This window comes from Mya arenaria, chromosome 4 (assembly GCF_026914265.1).
Source record: "Mya arenaria isolate MELC-2E11 chromosome 4, ASM2691426v1".
Taxonomy (NCBI): domain Eukaryota; kingdom Metazoa; phylum Mollusca; class Bivalvia; order Myida; family Myidae; genus Mya; species Mya arenaria.
Window position 1 is genome coordinate 30,773,760 of NC_069125.1, and position 17,556 is coordinate 30,791,315.

General features: G+C 33.2%; 1 protein-coding gene across 13 annotated transcripts in view; it reads right to left on the reverse strand.

The window, feature by feature from the left end:
- The window catches only part of LOC128231373 (kinesin-like protein klp-20), a 78,823-nt gene that overhangs the window by 23,860 nt on the left and 37,407 nt on the right, over positions 1-17,556 (reverse strand). For 7 of the 13 annotated variants that reach the window (XR_008260361.1, XM_052944117.1, XM_052944115.1 and 4 more), the window contains exons 1-4: positions 4,410-10,224; positions 1,535-1,693; positions 1,144-1,227; positions 516-634 (exon numbers count right to left, since the gene is read on the reverse strand). Coding sequence is in view for 12 of the 13 variants with exons in the window: in XM_052944117.1 (XP_052800077.1) it covers positions 516-634; positions 1,144-1,227; positions 1,535-1,693; positions 4,410-7,911 (3,864 nt within the window). In the remaining variant the exon portion in view is untranslated. Of the gene's footprint in view, positions 1-515; positions 635-1,143; positions 1,228-1,534; positions 1,694-4,409; positions 10,225-16,769; positions 16,906-17,328; positions 17,467-17,556 lie in introns of those variants that run through there. The other 6 variants (XM_052944123.1, XM_052944119.1, XM_052944121.1 and 3 more) reach the window with 1 other exon arrangement.

Consider the following 17,556-nt stretch of genomic DNA (forward strand, 5'->3'; position numbering starts at 1 on the left):
TTTAATGGTTGCACACTCATATAACATTTTAATGGTTGCACACTCATATAACATTTTAATGGTTGCACACTCATATAACATTTTAATGGTTGCACACTGGTAATATTCACTTTTGCAACCTAATGTGATTTTGTTTCATAAACGTACTTTGTAATGACCGAGGGGTATTAATCAATAAATGTTTTGGCATGTGATAGAACTCATATCCAGGTTCATCGTGTCTTAACTGTACCTTTTTTTTATCTGTGAAACGTTTTTCTACAACAACTACACACAAAAACAATGACAATATCACAGCTGAATCTCTTGGATAAACAATATAGCAAAAATACCAAAATGACATATTTTCCCAAATTGCCATGACATTGAGATTGATGCCATAACTTCTAGAAATCTGCGAGGAAATTTGTCAATCTGCTGTCGAGATATGGGGTATGGCCTTGATGGTGCTTACGAATGTAAGTAAATTATATCCACGAAATACGTCTAAAATGCTTAACAAATATGAGCTTTACCATGAGAGTGACTCCGTTCCCGCCTAGACTGTCCGCGAGGAGTTTCGTTAGTTTGCTGTCTCTGTACGGAATATGGCCCAGTCGTCGCTTGTGGTCACCCAGCGATGATATACAATTTCCTGGAGACAGAAATTTACATATTTAAATTCTATTCCAATTTTCTGTCTTTAGTAACTATGTCACTATGTCAAAGTCTTTCAAAGTATTGTGATAAACGTCAACAATATAGCATATCAATACTTTTTTACAGAATCATCCACATTTAAAATTTAGGATATTTGGATGACTATAAGGCAGCATGAAAAGTTCAAACGAAAAGAAGATCGATCTTTGGCATGACCTTAGTATTTGCTTTCAATGTCTTCAGTCTCAGACCCAACCATGTGAATATGTAAATATTGAAATGCATTCGAAAATCATTTTCATTCTCTCAGATAAAAGAATCGTCAATAATGATTCTTCAATGCCACCAAGTGAATGCCAACTCTTGTCGTTGTTTTATCCAGTAAAACAAGGGGCATAACTCAACTAATATTAAAGCCAGAGTTATGGACCTTGCTGTACATGGGTGTCTGAATTCAGACTTAATGAACGTAGGTTATGTTTGGGCTTGAACTCTTGTCCATACCTAGCACTAGAAGACTTTTGTTGATACTGTTGGATTCCACTAGCGTGTCTGATGTGGAGTTAGAGTCTTTCACCTTTTCACTCCCTGAAAGTAAAATGGTATATAAATATTTTTGTTTCCTTAAATGCATTTCAAACTACCTTTGATGGTATTATATTTTAAGGTCCTTTTTCAAAATAAAGATTGGCTATAATTCTTATCTAATCAACTGAAAGCAATTATAAGTTTAATACTTCATTGTTTTTAATATCGCAGCATGATTGATTTACAGTTTTTAAAAAAAATCAAACCTTCGTGTAATTTCTACCCCACTCGTGAAATATAGCTTTTGGTGCTCTCTCTATACACAAATATATTATTATCTTACACTGGAACAAGCAAATATTTTAACCTGCAAGGTCCACAAAAGTCAGTTTTCCCCGTTTGGTGATGTAGAGGTTTTCGTCGTCAGGATCCTGCATTTCTGAGTCAATCGTGAGCATCAGCATACTGTGACTGCGACTAGAAAATTCGTTGAGACCATGTGACCCCGTCTGCCTGTTCCGCATACCTGAAACAAGGGCGTAAAATTTGGTCGAAATATCATTTGAACATATATGTATATTAATAAAATATTGATATCTTGGTATCATTATTTCAGCAAGTACTTCTTGCATTGTCTGTATCAGGGGGTGGAAAAATTGAGTTAATAAATCAAATCAAATATCTCTCAAAAACACAACCTTCATTCCATTTTATATAAGTAATGGGAGGCAACATGGTATTGTGTCAAGGGCTCCATAAAATGTGGCTTTTTTATTATTATTATTATTATTTTATTTTTAGATATTATTAAGGGAGATAACTGTATAATGAAGATTTACAAATAGTGACTGAAGTTATCTTATCTTTGATTTAACTTAGGCATATTTAATCTTTTTCAAAGGATAATCTCTCAATCGCTTCCCTTTTTCCATTCTCATAAAAATTTAGGTAATAACTGTAATAACTATAATAACTTTAAAGTTTAATGACTATAAATCCAAATAACAGCTATATAATTATGAAGAATACCTGAAAATGAGAGATGTTGTTAAAGTCTATATACTTTGCCTACATGACTACACATTCAGCAGTCATATATTTAATTAAAACCCAGTTAATGAATGAATTCATTTATACCAGCAGAGACCTTTTTCGATTTTCATCAAGCTATTATCGCGCCTGATTTACTCTGAACTAAATCTATCAGATGTGAAATGAGTGCATACTTTGAAATATCAAAAGGTAATTCTTCAAGGTACTGTAATGACCAGCAGTTAAAGAACAGAGAATAATAATTATTAAATTCTCAATAAGATTTTTGAAAAGATTGGGCCTGTGTTGTTTCTTTTTTTGTTTGAATAAAAGCATGTGGGATATTCAGATTTGGCCTTAGTTCACCTGTTTTTTATGAATTCGCTCTCAGAAGCCAATTTCTTGTCAAATAAAAACCTTTTTTGAAAGTGTTTTCAGACACCGGAAAGCGAGGACGATAATCCAAATGAAAATTTTCCTTGCCCAATATGTACGATCCTATCCATATAACCACCCGCTTGGACGTCTATGTACGATAAACAAGAATGGTTTCCAGTGTATGAAAATCTTAACAAACGTATTTCGAATCAATAACGTCAATTCCATTGCCTTTTGTTACCTGTAGTAAGTCAATACAAACACAATTATGGGGCTGAATTTGTGTTTCAAAGGAAGGGAAGTTTGCCATACTCAACTCAAAGCATTCTTTAAATATAGTCCTGCAAAGAGGGTAACATTGATTGTACATTTTTTGAAAAGCATTATAAACATTAAAAAACTCGATGTAGATCTATAGATGAATTGGTCTGGCAAATTCGACCAAAGTCCTGACCTTTCAGACCTTTAAATTTCATTGCTAATTTGCTAATTGCTAAAGAAATAGTTAATACCAATGAGCATAGCAAAAGATTAAATTGTAAAAAGTCTGTTTAATATAAATGAAAGCTGCACTCTCACACATTGACTGTTATGACAACTTTTTTTTATATTTTGTCTTGGAATGAGCCAATTTTTGCATAAATGTCTGGAAACCAGTGATATAAGACTTGTGATAAAAGATCAGATCACAGTTTTTTATATTTACATTTGATAATTCATATATTATATAGCTAAAGACGTAACTTATGCTTTAAGAATGAGGAGTTTTCAGCAGTTTTCCAAACTACTGAGGTCTATTCTATTGTGAGTTATCTAGTATGATCAATTGAAGGCATTGATGCCATAATCAGCTGATTCTTAGAAAAGAAATTAAAAATTAAAAGAAAAGTCAAAACTGTCAATCTGTTAGAGTGCAGCTTATAAGCCCCATTCATAATTCAAACCAGTTTTACATTATCTCCATAGCTGCATCTGTTAGAAGTTTTTGCCATTATAATCACTAAATTGTTGTGAATAAGAACAAATTATGTATGCTTATGGTGATATCATTCATTTTGGCAGTCATTCTTGCATCCAAATCAGCCATATCTTCCAATTTAAACTGAAGAATATCTAATGCAGATAACATGCATCTGGTTGTCAAATATTTCAAAGGGTATTACACCCAGTTCATAGGCAGATCATTAAAACGGATTATAAGATTATCTATGACGAGCTCTACATCAAACTGAAACCCAAATTTGCATTTTTCTCTATGTACTGATTTTAAACCTCGCGTCATTATTACAGTTCATAGGACTTTCTGAATTAAAACATATTCATTATGCATAAGTTTTACTACTGACATGAGAGTAAAGTCCAAATCACTCTTCAACAAGGGTGGATGCTTACATGTATATGTTAATATTCAATTGTGTTTAGAAAAAAAGTGAATTCTTATTTTATTCATGTGTGTATTGTCATAGGGACTATATGAACCAATTTTGATGTCAATATTTAGGTTGCTAAACATGTTGGGTATGTGTACTTGAAAGTGTAGTTGTATGTGTATTTGTATGTGGATGTTATGTGTACCTTATGTGTAGTTATGAGTACATGTTTAAGTTGCAGTTGGATTTAAAAGTTGTATTTTGATATTTGCATAAATCACTTTTTTCATCATACCGTACATGTCATTCTAAACGTATATACAATGTTCCTATACTTTGATGACATTGTGCACAAAAAGTAGCCCACATGTACCTCTATAAGAAGTGTCTCACATTCTCTTTAATATCCTTAAAAGTTCACAAGTTATAGTAAACAATTAGTTCGGACATAATCATTATTACCTTCATCATTTACTTCCTTCGACTGTGATTCCTCTTCTTTAGATTTTGCTTCCTCTTCTTTCATTAGTTTATCCAACTTCTCAGCATTTGGCAGTCCAACTTTTACATCATTTATGTCTAATTTCAGTGGACCTATCTTTTCACCATTATCAGTGACTAGATAACATACGTATAACTCATTACCATCCATTTCAGTTTCAATATTGTCTAAATCCAAGTCATCCAAATCTTCATCCTCAACCTCAATCTTGTCTTTATTATCAGTCGGTCCTTGACTATCAATAGTTCTTTCCCTTTCCGGTTTCAATTCTATTTTCATTTCTTTCTCTTTCATTTTTTCCAATGTTTTCTCTCTTATTCTTTCTTTTATAACTTCAACAGAGTCAGGACCCTTAGATAACTGTCTATGCAAATCTCTGTCAGAATCAATTCTCATTAACCTACTTGGTGGGTCTTCTTTCAAAGAAGGACTTTTTCCATCTCTTGGTGTTTCTTCATCCTTTCTCCATGGTGATCGCCTATCCTCCTTTATGTCATGTTTATTTTCATTGACTAACAAAAGCTTTGGTTTATCACTTCTTTCATATGGATCTATTGATTCTTTAACACTTTTATCTTTCTTTGTGGCGTTGCTTTCTTTATCATCATCCTCTGACATTTTTACGGACATTTCTTGCACAGGAGTCATGAGTTCACCATTTCTAAAATCTTTTGGTTTTGTAAACCCTTTCTTTGAACTGTCTGAATAGTAGGTAGGACTAACTGGCCTGTCTGGATCATCAAAGTATTTATTCATGTCATCAGATTTTTTATCTGCTGCTGGTGCTGCAGTTTCATAAGTAGGCAATGCTTTTGGACTATTTCCACTTGGTCTGGAAGCCTGTACACCTGGTGAAAGTTTATTGCTATCAAATGAATATTTGGAAGACCTAGTACTCTTCTCTCTTACTAACTCAGTAGAAGATGGTGGTACACTTTCTGGCAATGGCCCACTTTTTTGTGAAGACCTAGATTTTCTCATTTCACTACTTTTACTCCTAAGAACATACTGCACCTTTCCATCACTATTTCTGTTCCCATTTCTTGACCTGTCTTCTCCTTGTGAAGGCCTTGACCTGTCTTCTCCTGGTGAAGGCCTTTGCCTAGTGTCATCACTTCTTTGAGTTTCATACCTGTCTCTTTCTCTATTTGTTTCCTGTCTTTGGCTTCTATCGTATCTAGCATCATCTCTGTAGTCTCTCCTATCCCTCTCATCCCTTACTCCATTTGGCCTACCTTGTCCAACACTTGTGTCTCGCCTTTCACTATCAATAACTCTTCTATCATCTTTACCAAAGGTGTTTCTATCTCTGTCATTATATCTCTCCGTTTCTCTGTCAGGTTCATAACTTTTCCTTTCCTCCCTTCCTCTATAAGGTTCACTTCTCCTTTCATCCCGTCTATCAAGTTCTCTTTTTTCATCTCTTCTTTCATGCTCTTTCCTATCTATGTCGTCTCTTACATAGTCTCTCTTTTCCCTTCCTTCTTCTCTCCTCATATCTCTTCTCTCTCTTTCGTATCTTGAATCATAGGGCAACACATCTCTATCAGGTGGTCTCCTTTCTCTCTCCCTGATTTCTTGTCTATGTTTATCTTCTTCCCTATATGTTCTTTCACCTCTGTCACTGTATCTGTTCTGATCTCTTTCCCCATACCTTTCTCTCTCTTTAATTGCATCAGGAAGTTTGTATGACCTATTGTCTCTTTTTTGGTCATGTTCCTCAACTCTGTACGTGCCTTGCCCTCTATCCGTATCAGCTCCATAAGGACCTCCTCTGTAACTATTTCCACCATAACCTTGACCTCTATACGAATCCATATTTGCTGGAGACCTTAATGGTTTTTCAAGCTGCTCCTTTATCCAAGAATCCTCTCTTTCTAGGTCTTTATTTTTAAGTCTTATTTCTGACCTTGTTTTCTGGGCATAGAAATCAACTTGATACTGATTGTCATACTTCCCTCTTCTGGTACTTAGTCCATGTTCAGGCTCTTCCTTAAAAGCTTGCTTTACTTCTGCCTTTTTTATAATCTTTGCCTCTTTCTCCAACCTATGTTGTCTTTCTAGTTGTGCTCTATATCCTTCAGGACTTGTTCGGTTTGTATCAACACTTCTATCTAGTTGGCTAAATACTCGATCATGCGGACCAGGGTCAGAATGTAATGTAGCTGGAACACTTTTCTTTCCACTCTCTTCGCTTTCATTAGGATCTTCATCAAAGTACTTCAAGTTTCCTCTATCAAGTATTTCTCTTCCCCTCTCAGCTTGTTCTCTTAGAAGACGTTCACTTATAGGGTTACCGTATGATCTGTATGTGTTCAAAACTGGATCACCGCCTTGCACTTCAGAAACAACTGTATCCAATCCTGGCACTGGGCCAACAAAAGCTTCAGGTGCATGATAAAGTTTTTGCCCTGGCTTGAGCTGAGATTTAGCACCAGGGATGGTACTTTCATATACTCTATCAATGGGAACCGGCTTTGTAGGGTCTACATTGACTACAGTCTGTACTGGTTGGTTCCCGCCTGCAAAATGTGGCAGATACACAGGGACGTCTGCTACAATATGACGCCTGCTTGTGGTTTCACCAGAATTTATAGGTATACCAACACTTATACTAGCAGTCTGCGTTATCTGCTCATCTGGATTTGGAGACTGCTTCAAAATAGGTCTAGCATTGGACTGTACAGGTCCTGCTAATGGTTGTCTATTCTTAGTCTTTCTCGTAAAATCTCCAAATGAAAATGAGTCAATTCTATCAAGCTTATCTAACCTGGCTTTAGCTTTAAGCTCTCTTGTTTCTAATGTCACATTTTCTTCACTGATCCCAGGCCTTGCTCTAACAACACCGGTGTGTGGTAGATCTCCAGTTGTGTACTTCTGTCTCGCCTCTTTAGAAATTGAGGGAAACAAAGCCTCTTTGGTAATGACAGTCACTCGCTCTTTGCGCTTATTTTTCACTGGTGGTGCAGTATCTGGTGGAGGTATATCTTCTGGATCTGGGTATTTTATGCCATATCCACCAGCTAACATACGGTCCAGCCTCTCGTACAATTTCTGATTCTTCTGACTCTCAAACTTAGCTCTCTCCTTGAATGTATGTGCAGTATTATCTGACCTGTCAGTATTTACAGTTTTTGAAGTATCCTTTGACACTCTCACATCATTTAAACTTGAAGTCCTTGCAGTTATAGATCCCCCTGTAGCTTGTTTACCAGTGAAAGCATTAACTTTTGTCTGTTTTGGCACATTATTTTCCTTCGTCACATTTTTAAGTCCATGTTGATCTCCTTTGGAATTCTTCGCTGCTTTTGTATTGGAAAACTGATCGTAACTGCTTCCTTGTGCTAAAGCAACGTCCAGGTATTGGGGTTTGCGTTTACCTCTCTTTAATGTGCTCTGTTCGAGTGGTTTATCTACCCGAGTAGCAAATGCCGCTGTCCTAGTTTGTTCAGTCTTGAACATGTTTATTTGTCATCAATAAACGTCTTATTACCAATATTTGTTCATTCCGATTATTTCTTTTCAATGATTAAGGTCAATGTTAAATAATTATCTCAAGCAGCTTACAAATAATCTGCGATTGGTAAACTAGAGAGTATTGGTAAAAATGTTAATTACTATTTCTTCATGTGGTCTTAAAATGGTTGATTATCTTTGCCTGCCGTACAAACTTGAAAGATGTTTATCTTCGAGATTAAGATAAATAAATGATTCATTTAGGACTCAAACAGAAGACAATATGAAGTTCAGTGCAATCTGACAATTGCAAAACCGGTGTTTAATCGATAAACATCATAGCTGTCCATAGGAACATCCAAATTCGGCGAAGTTTACTTAACGTTGCACGCTTTTGGAACCATAACAAAGTAGTCTTAAAACCGTGGGATTAGACTAATCACTCTTTGAATAATCACATACAAACAGAAATTTAAAATGTTGGTCTTTCACAATGCTGGGTGAATGTTTACAGAGACAACATTGGGACTCTGTTGAAACCTTTCAAACTTCAAGGGCCAATCTTCAAAATGCCATAAATTTATTTTGTAATCATTCTAAAGCTCACCCGGAGTTCATTTTGTCATGCAGGTTAATATATTGCTTGTATTAAAACTAAGGTCAAGATAATTTCCTATCCTACAGATCCATAAATCTGTTTTTTTGGCAATTTTGTTCATTCATTTAGATCCTTAAATCCATTTGCTTACAAAAACTTACGCAAAAATCTTAATATAAATGCACATTTATATAAAAATATATCACTTTTTGGTCAATATTTGCCAACAACTAGATGTTATCACAATATCACTCATTCCTTAGATCTTTTGTTATTAAACTCCTATATTTTAAGAAAAATTACTTGGATTCACAAACAAATATCTCGTCAATCATTCTATGAAAACATTCATGACACCCAATTCTGAAATTGTTAATTATTACAAAATGGTTGTTGCATGCTACATTTTTTTTCCACGTTCAAACACTTAAGTATAGTTAAATTTTCACTTTGATCCACTTAACTACAGCTAATTTTTCACTTGATATACTTAAGTATAGTTAATTTTTCACTTTGATCCACTTAAGTATAGTTAATTTTAAACTTGGATCCACTTAAATATAGTTAATTTTTCACATTCCATCCACTTAAGTATAGTTAGTTTTTCACATTGCATCCACTTAAGTATAGTTATTTTACACATTCCATCCACTTAAGTATAGTTATTTTACACATTCCATCCACTTAAGTATAGTTATTTTTCACATTCCATCCACTTAAGTATAGTTATTTTTCACATTCCATCCACTTAAGTATAGTTATTTTTCACATTCCATCCACTTAAGTATAGTTATTTTTCACATTTCATCCACTTAAGTATAGTTAATTTTTCACATATGAGCTACTAAAGTATAATAGTAAATTTTTCACATTTCATTTACCATTTAAGTTAAATCTTCACATTTCATCCAATTAAGTATAGTTAATTTTCACTTTGATCCACTAAAGTATAGTGAATTCTTAACATTTCAACCATTTAAGTATAGTTTACTTGTCTCATTTCATCCATATTTAAGTCTAGCCATTCTTCACAGTTCATCCATTTAAATATGTTTAGTTTTTCACATTTAATCCATTAAGTATAATTTCACAACAAATGAAGACCAGATCACTAGGCAAAAACCATTAGATCAAGTGCCATTGTTTTTCACTTTCCACAGTTCATATATCAATTACAAAGTCTTTTGAATTAGGCTTGAATGCGTTATGATTCGTTTTCACGAGTTACAAAAGAATGGAAAAATGTTTTTCTTTCCCGTGGTAAGGTATTATAAATCGTTAACTCATATTTACTTATCTTTCTAAATATTTGTTTAGATCCGAGCTAAAAAATTCTACACTTTAAAACTTTGCAATCAACTGCTTATTATGCTTTTGAAGTATTTACACAAAATCCTGTATCTTTTGTAATTCTCAGACAGATTTCCTGACGTTCATTTTCCCACATTTCAAGCACCATTACTATTTGTATCTGCACTTATTTTGCATTCATAACAAAATCAAATTGCCACCAAGTTTCATCAATATCTATCACAAAGACCACCGGACGCTAAAGTTTTAGCCTTATGACGTTTTAATTGACTAGCTTATCCGAAAGTTTGATCGAAAAATCCATTTTTCTGTGCAAATTTCACTATCTGGATGAAATTTCAAGATTAACTGCCAAAAAATCATATCATCATCGTCATTTTCATTAATTTCAACTCCTAGGGAGGTTTCAATCGTTTTCCCAAATCTTGAACTACGTTAACGACCATAGAATTTATATTTATATTTGATTGCAGATTTCGACAATAGAAGACTTCATGTATCAACGAACAATAGTCATCCCATATGAAATATTATGATTGCCATTTATTGCAAATGAATAAAAGCTTGTTATTTAATGATGCTCGGCCAGGGAATATTTACACGAACCTTAAACCTTTCAGAAGCTTTATTTCTATTGTAAAAGGTAGCTCTTTCCAGTACTATATGAATGACATCTATTACATGCCAATATAAAAGAATCCTGATTTTTTTACAATATCCATGTCAAATCAATCTACTCCAAATGGAATTAATTCTTTCTAATGATTTTCTTAAATATTATAGATTTGAAATAATATCTTAATTTACAATTCCTTTGAATAGAATTTGGTATAAGAATGGATTAATTTCAAACCAAACCTTAAATATTAATATATGGTCATGAAATGGATCATAAATGATACATTTAACATGCATGTTCGTGCATTGATAATTAGCAATCCTATTAAAGGGAGACAATATAGTATTACACTGATAATGTTTGATGCACAAAAAAAAGCATATCGATATCAATGCATTATTATAATTGACTCATTAGATTTTTATGATTAAACATTAAAGAGAACATGATTTATGTACGGATAAAAATAATAGTCATATTTAATTAATAATAATGGGATTCCAACTATTAATAGCTATGTGGCCACAGATTCCTCAGTTGAAAAAGCGCCAAAATATCGTTGATATTTTTTTTCCTAAACAAATCATGTTTGTTTTTATCATTTAAATCAAATTAATTAATCATCATAATTTATTTAAATTTATATATTTCTTTCCTGCATCTATCAAACTTGTGTTAAACTACAAACTATATTGTCCCCCTTTTAAGTAATAATGTATCCACAGTGAGGCAAGGGAAACAACTGCCATCAAGAACTTCATTACAGTTAAAGTGTTTACCTCCCTTATACTTAAAGAATTCATGAAAAAATGGGTATGAAAACAAAATATGGATTACTTTCTTTATATGTTGCAACATTTAGAGAAAAATAATGATTTATTTCAGTGCTCTTTTGGACCCTTGCTACAGTCAGAGACTTTTTTAAAACTTAAACATAAAAAAATAAAATATGTGTCTATTATAGTATCACTCCTCTCAATAAATGACCAGCCAGCTGGTGATTTGTTTAAATCCTTCTCTTAAATTGTATTCGAATCACATTGTATAAATTTCAGAACATATAAGTTTAGGAAGAATATTTTCAATTCAGAACAATGCGCCAGCAGCAACCATGTTTCCCCATCAAGGCCAGTGTTCATGAGTCCATAAAAGTCATTTCCTTACCTAAGTTAATATAAGTTACTTACTAGTCATTTGATGAAATAACTTAATAATAACTGAAATACTTTATTTTAAATGATGTTATTGAATAAACTTATCTTTTTTTTTATTCTTATACTTTCTTTTCATTTCACTGTGAAAATTTTGTGAAATTGACGAATACACTTGGAATTAATACTAAACAAACACACTCAATATTAGCAAAATGTTTTCAACCAAGACAACAAGCATATTTTCAATTAGCAAACAAATCATCGGCTACTCCAAGTAACGAGCGGTAGCCTTGGACTGCAGCTAAACATGAGTCCAAACATTGACTGACCTTCGTGAAAATCTTAAACAAATGTTTAGATATCTTAAAGATTGCAAATAAATTCAGGTTAATTCCATATTAAAAGAAGACGTACAATGCAAAAGAAAAATCCACTGGAATTATATAAATATTTAAACTGCATAAGGAACAAATTCGTTAATCAAACAAATGGCACCTTGTTTTATTCGGCCCTATTTATCTAAAGCAATACAGCAAATTTCACAAGACTAACAAGTATCAATAGAATTTCCCAACGCAAACACCGCCAAACAAATTGACACTACAAGATCATTATTCTGCTTTGTGAGGTGGTAAGGTTGTAAGGATAAACGCAGAAGCTGACCGCCATATTGTAATGGTCAGGACCACTAGCGGGGGAGGGGGGCACTTACTTTTTACTTCAATATAGGAGAAAAAAAAAATGCCCAAAATGCACCATTTGGGGCTAGAAATTGGTAATAAAAATCTTCCAACATTTTAAACCAAATAAATCAAGTTTTTGAGAGCGGGGAGCAAGTAAAAAGATTACTCCCTAAGGTTATGCCCCCTCTCTCACGTCAAATCCTCAATCTGCCCCTGAAGACTACTAGCATAACATAGCTACTGGTCAAACACTAGAAATAATTATATGTTTACTTGAACTTGATAATTACCATGATAACGATCAAATCTACTGTTTGTTATATCCTTCAGATTCAAATATAAACAAAATCGTGATTTTAATCATAATTTTTTGTTATTACTATTATTGTACTATACATTTTGAACTAAGTACCCAGATTGACGTTGACTATGATGTCATATTTACTGGTCAAGTAATGCAAGAGCGAACCACTTTTGCTACTGGTCAAACACTCGAAATAAATGTGAGTTCACTTGAACTTTATAATTACTTTGATTATAACTCAATGTACTATTTGTTAAATTGTTCAGATTCAAATATCAATGTAATTTACAATACTGTGAACTTATAATTGTAACTTTTCTACAGATTTCTTATTTCTGTGACTCTAAAAGTACAGTTAAAGTACAGTATGACGAATCTGTGACGAATCTCTTCAGCTTAACGCCAGTATTAGATTGGGATTATTTCAGACTAATAAAGTAAAGTGAGGAATTACTAGTCTGTACTAGTAATTACTCTTGTCTGGTAACAAAGTGGTTATATCGGACTCAGTTCTCAACAATACATTACACATGCATTCCTGCACTTGCGTTTGTGGGTAAACAAAGGATAATGCACAACGGTCATGGTCACCTAGCCAATAAGAGGGTTTCCCTCAGATATGCTGGTTCTCTACCCCCAGTGTAAGGCCTTCTGGCATAACATCATACCAATGTGCGTAATATGTCTTATGTCGAGAGAAGTAGTATAGTAACTGTTCTAATTTCTATTAATTTGTAATTATCTCTAATTGAATGAAAACAAATATCCAAGCATCTCAAAACTTCACTTCTTTGCAACATATTACATTATTTATATTCATATTACATTTATTATAGATAGATTTGTTATCTTTTCTTCAAGTTGGAAAACATTCAATAAAGAACAGACAATATGAAATAATTTATAACCCTGTTAATAAAAATCAGTCCCATTTTAATAAAAATTCAAATGGAAACACCTGAAAATTTCAATTGTCTATCTATTCATAATAAAATTCAAAATGAAATATCTCATATTGTTTCATCTAATAAAATTTAAGAGGTGACATTATCTATGAAAAGTTTTTTTTTAAAAGCTCTTCCTTGTTATAAATTGACATCGAAATTCAAATTTTAACACTTGAAAACATTGCCATTTATCTCCCCTTTGACATACATTCAATTGAAAAAGAATGTAGCAAGCCCGAACTACTTGAGTACAAAAGGAATCGAGCCCGAACTACTTGAATAAAAAGGAATCTATTTTCATCCTGACCCTTCAAAAGTTGTTGAAAGTGATAGATTCTCATAATTTGTCTTTCTTTTAACTTTTATTCAACTTATATGATGACAAGGTTAAACCTTGTGCTTTACATTTCAACTTCAAATATTTTATATTCTTGGGTTGGCATGTAAAAACCCTCTTGAACTTTTCCCAAAAGTGGCTCAACGAAGAACGTGAATGTTAAGAAATCTTACAATTGTTAAGTGGTGTGAATTTGAGATATAAGTTGACCTATGCTAGTGAGTTTCCCACATTATAATCCAACATAGTTTTTTTCTCAAAAGGGGTGATGGAACGATATGTGTTTCAAGTGTCCGCCTCTCATGCAAGCTATCATTAGTTCAATCCCTACAAGAAGTTTAACATACTCATTGCCACTAAAAAGGGACATCAGTACTGGTTTCCACCAAGAAAACAGACTCAAGCTGTCAGAATTGAGCTGAAAGAAATCATCGTAACAATTCATTTTTAAGAAAACAGAAGCTTATTCCCATCTTTAAAACGTCAAGCAAGAGCTACTAAAATTGATGCCAATGTTTATCTGTTTTTCTCAGATGCTCAAGGGAAATTACTCAAACAAATATCTGAGCAATAGTTATGAAACTTGCTTCACATATGAACCATCATTTTATTGTCAGTGGTTACAAATGTACCAGGTTTCATATGACTTTCTTTATATGTATGCAGGTAATGGTCAAAACGAAAGTGCTAGGCTTTGGGAACACACCACATTAACGTTTTGCATGCAGATTCCGCCGACTGACAACAGCTGAGTGACATTTAAAAAATCGGACAGCTTTTTATGTTCTGCAGGGGAGCTAAAACTTTAAAAATAGTCATGATGTTTCTGAAATTAATGACATTGTTGTTAACTAAACCTTTTTAAGAAAGCTCTATTAATATTCACCCACCTCGAAGATTTTGAAATGCCCTTGAAAACAAATGAATGACTGAGCAGTTTTTAAAACCTTATTCTGTATTTAATTGTTCTTAAGTACATTATTACTGGATTTACTATACAGTTTTACATCAAATTATGACTTGTTGAATTGTTTGTCTGTCTGTAAAAGGCAATAAATTGCTATTTTAACACTGACGTACTTGGCATGGGCTTTTAATAATGTGCAAACAGCATTAATAAGCACTTGAAAGGGAAAACTAACAGGCAACCCTTTCCCTTGTTAAAAATTCCTTCCTTCTATTACCTAAAATCACAGCAATATCATTCATTTGTTTATGATAATCAATTCTGATATAAATGATTTCTTTGATAGTCTGTTTACAGCCAAACAGTGATTTTTTTTATCATTTTTCTAAAATCATAGTGTCTAAAATAAAAAGTAAACACTGATTCATTGTGAGTAATGACATTGTTAACATCTAAAGGTGAAATGTTCTATGATGTGCTCAAATTTTTAAATAAAGTACAGCTAAAACATTGTCTCAAATAAAATTATATTTCACGGAAAATTTAGCCCATTCTGCTATCCAAATAAAATATCAGTTTGGGCAGGGCTGAGACACAACATCGGTGATGTCATTTCCAAAATGGTATTTCATGCTCATAAGGTTCGGAGCAATTTTCCAATAAAATGCATTTACATGTCTTGTATTACCACTTTAAGGCACATTCTTATAAAAAAAAAAGAATCTGTTTGTTTTAGTGTAACATCACTAATTATTTTACTTCGTGAATAAATCCTAAAGTGCTGACTCAGTGAAATACATTACGATCCTTCACCAAAACAAACCGTCTACATATGTTTTTGAGTGACTGTGCAATCAATAAGGGAAGATTTTGCATGCTGCAGACAACACTCAGACTGCGTAATGACAATATCGATTTTTTGCTTCAAAAAACAAATGATAAGGTAAAAAGATCGCATATAAATGCAAAACGGTACTTCAGTTTACTCAAGATGAGATTTGAAGCCCAAAACTTCACTCAAAAACTAACATAACAAGTAGTTGGGAGTTCCTTTTATGGAGGTTTATGATCAAAGGTTGTTCAAACACCAATACTGAAAGACTTCATCAAGTATTGAACAGTTAAATGATTGATTATTGAATCACAGATGGGTTATCAATAACGTCTTGCTTAAAACTAAAGTGGTCAAATCCCTATTCTCTAATCAAACATCAACTTTAAATCAACTGTGATCATGCCGTTCATGGACAGATTTGTCTTAAATCAATGCCTTCGTGTCAATCAAAACTTAAGAAAATTGACTTAATGCCAGACTTTTTCAAGGTCCAAAGGAGAGCTTCAAAAGTGTTTGAAAAACTTTCAATATTAAGTTATACTTCGAGGCTCATTGATCAGGGTGCTGAATTACTTTGGGCTGAACCTTCCTGAAAAGAAATGTTACCGACCAGTTTCCTTATGTTTTAATATTTTTAAAAAAAAGGTAAATTCCGACCGGCTATAAACCATTTTGAACCATCTATTTTGGCCGCAAGCCGGTTCTTATTGAGAACCCTGGTTGATACTTGTATAAATAGCTTTCCTCGTGCTGTTGTACATATAATGCTAAACTTGCACAATGTACACATACCTGGATGGTGTAATACACAAAAAGTAGTACACAAATTAAGTAGTTCAAGTAGTGTTTAGCAACCTCTCTAATACTTTGAAAGGGGAGAAACTTAATTGAATACAAATAAAGGCATGCTAATAGCAGTTTTCATATGATACCTTGTTACTGTAAACCACGGAGAGTCCCTTAAGTGTGTGTCAACAAACATGGTTCCCATGGCAACAATTACCTTCTTTAGGAACAGGGTTAAGGTCATTTTATGTTTCACATTCAACCAAAAACAGATTCGCTATATAAAACCCTTGTCATTGTAGGTAAATTCTTAAGTTGAATAAACTAAACCACACACAAGACATTCACCACGAGAACAATATGGTAACCAAGGCAACCCTTACCTTCTTCAAGAACAGCATTGAGGTCGTCCTCGGATTCACACTCAACTACAAACAGGTTCTCTACATAGAAGCCCTTGTTTTTCGACCAGCGAACCTGGAGGTAGCGCCGCATATTTGGGTTTAACAAGTCTATCACCTGAAAAAATAAATCCAGTTACTAATGCATAGCTGAATAGAAACTTTTTTTTAAAGATGGTTGTACAAAAAGCATGTTTTCATCAACATCTTGTTAGCAAGTTTCAAAAAGTTTGTAACACATATCATGCATAGAAGTTGCATTCTATTGCAAAAATATTTTGGATTTTCTTTTCGATGTCAATTTTCAGAGTATATGCATCGCCAGACATATTATGAGGGCTTATCAGAAAACTGCTGTAATGCCTTCTATTTCTATATTTAGTTACAACTGTCATGCACTAAGCCAGCAATTTGCAATTTAAGATTGACTGTATATTCTGAAGATTTTTTTTTTTTTGATAATCATGGTTAACTATTTGTGCTTTAATAGTAGTATAAGTGAATGTATCAACAATTCAACTTTTGTTGACAAGGGACAAACCTGTTCATTATATATTTCTAAATACGATGCTCGCACAATCTTGTTGCCAGGTTGTTGATTCAATTGTTTGAACATGTACAAAATGGACCGCTGGATTATGCCATACATGTTGGGATCAACCTGCTTCCCCTCCTGGAACTATATATAGAAAATTACATCATTTACTATAAATAGTTCATTCATGCATTTGAAAAATAAATATAACTATTAATTTCCTCTATCATTTTA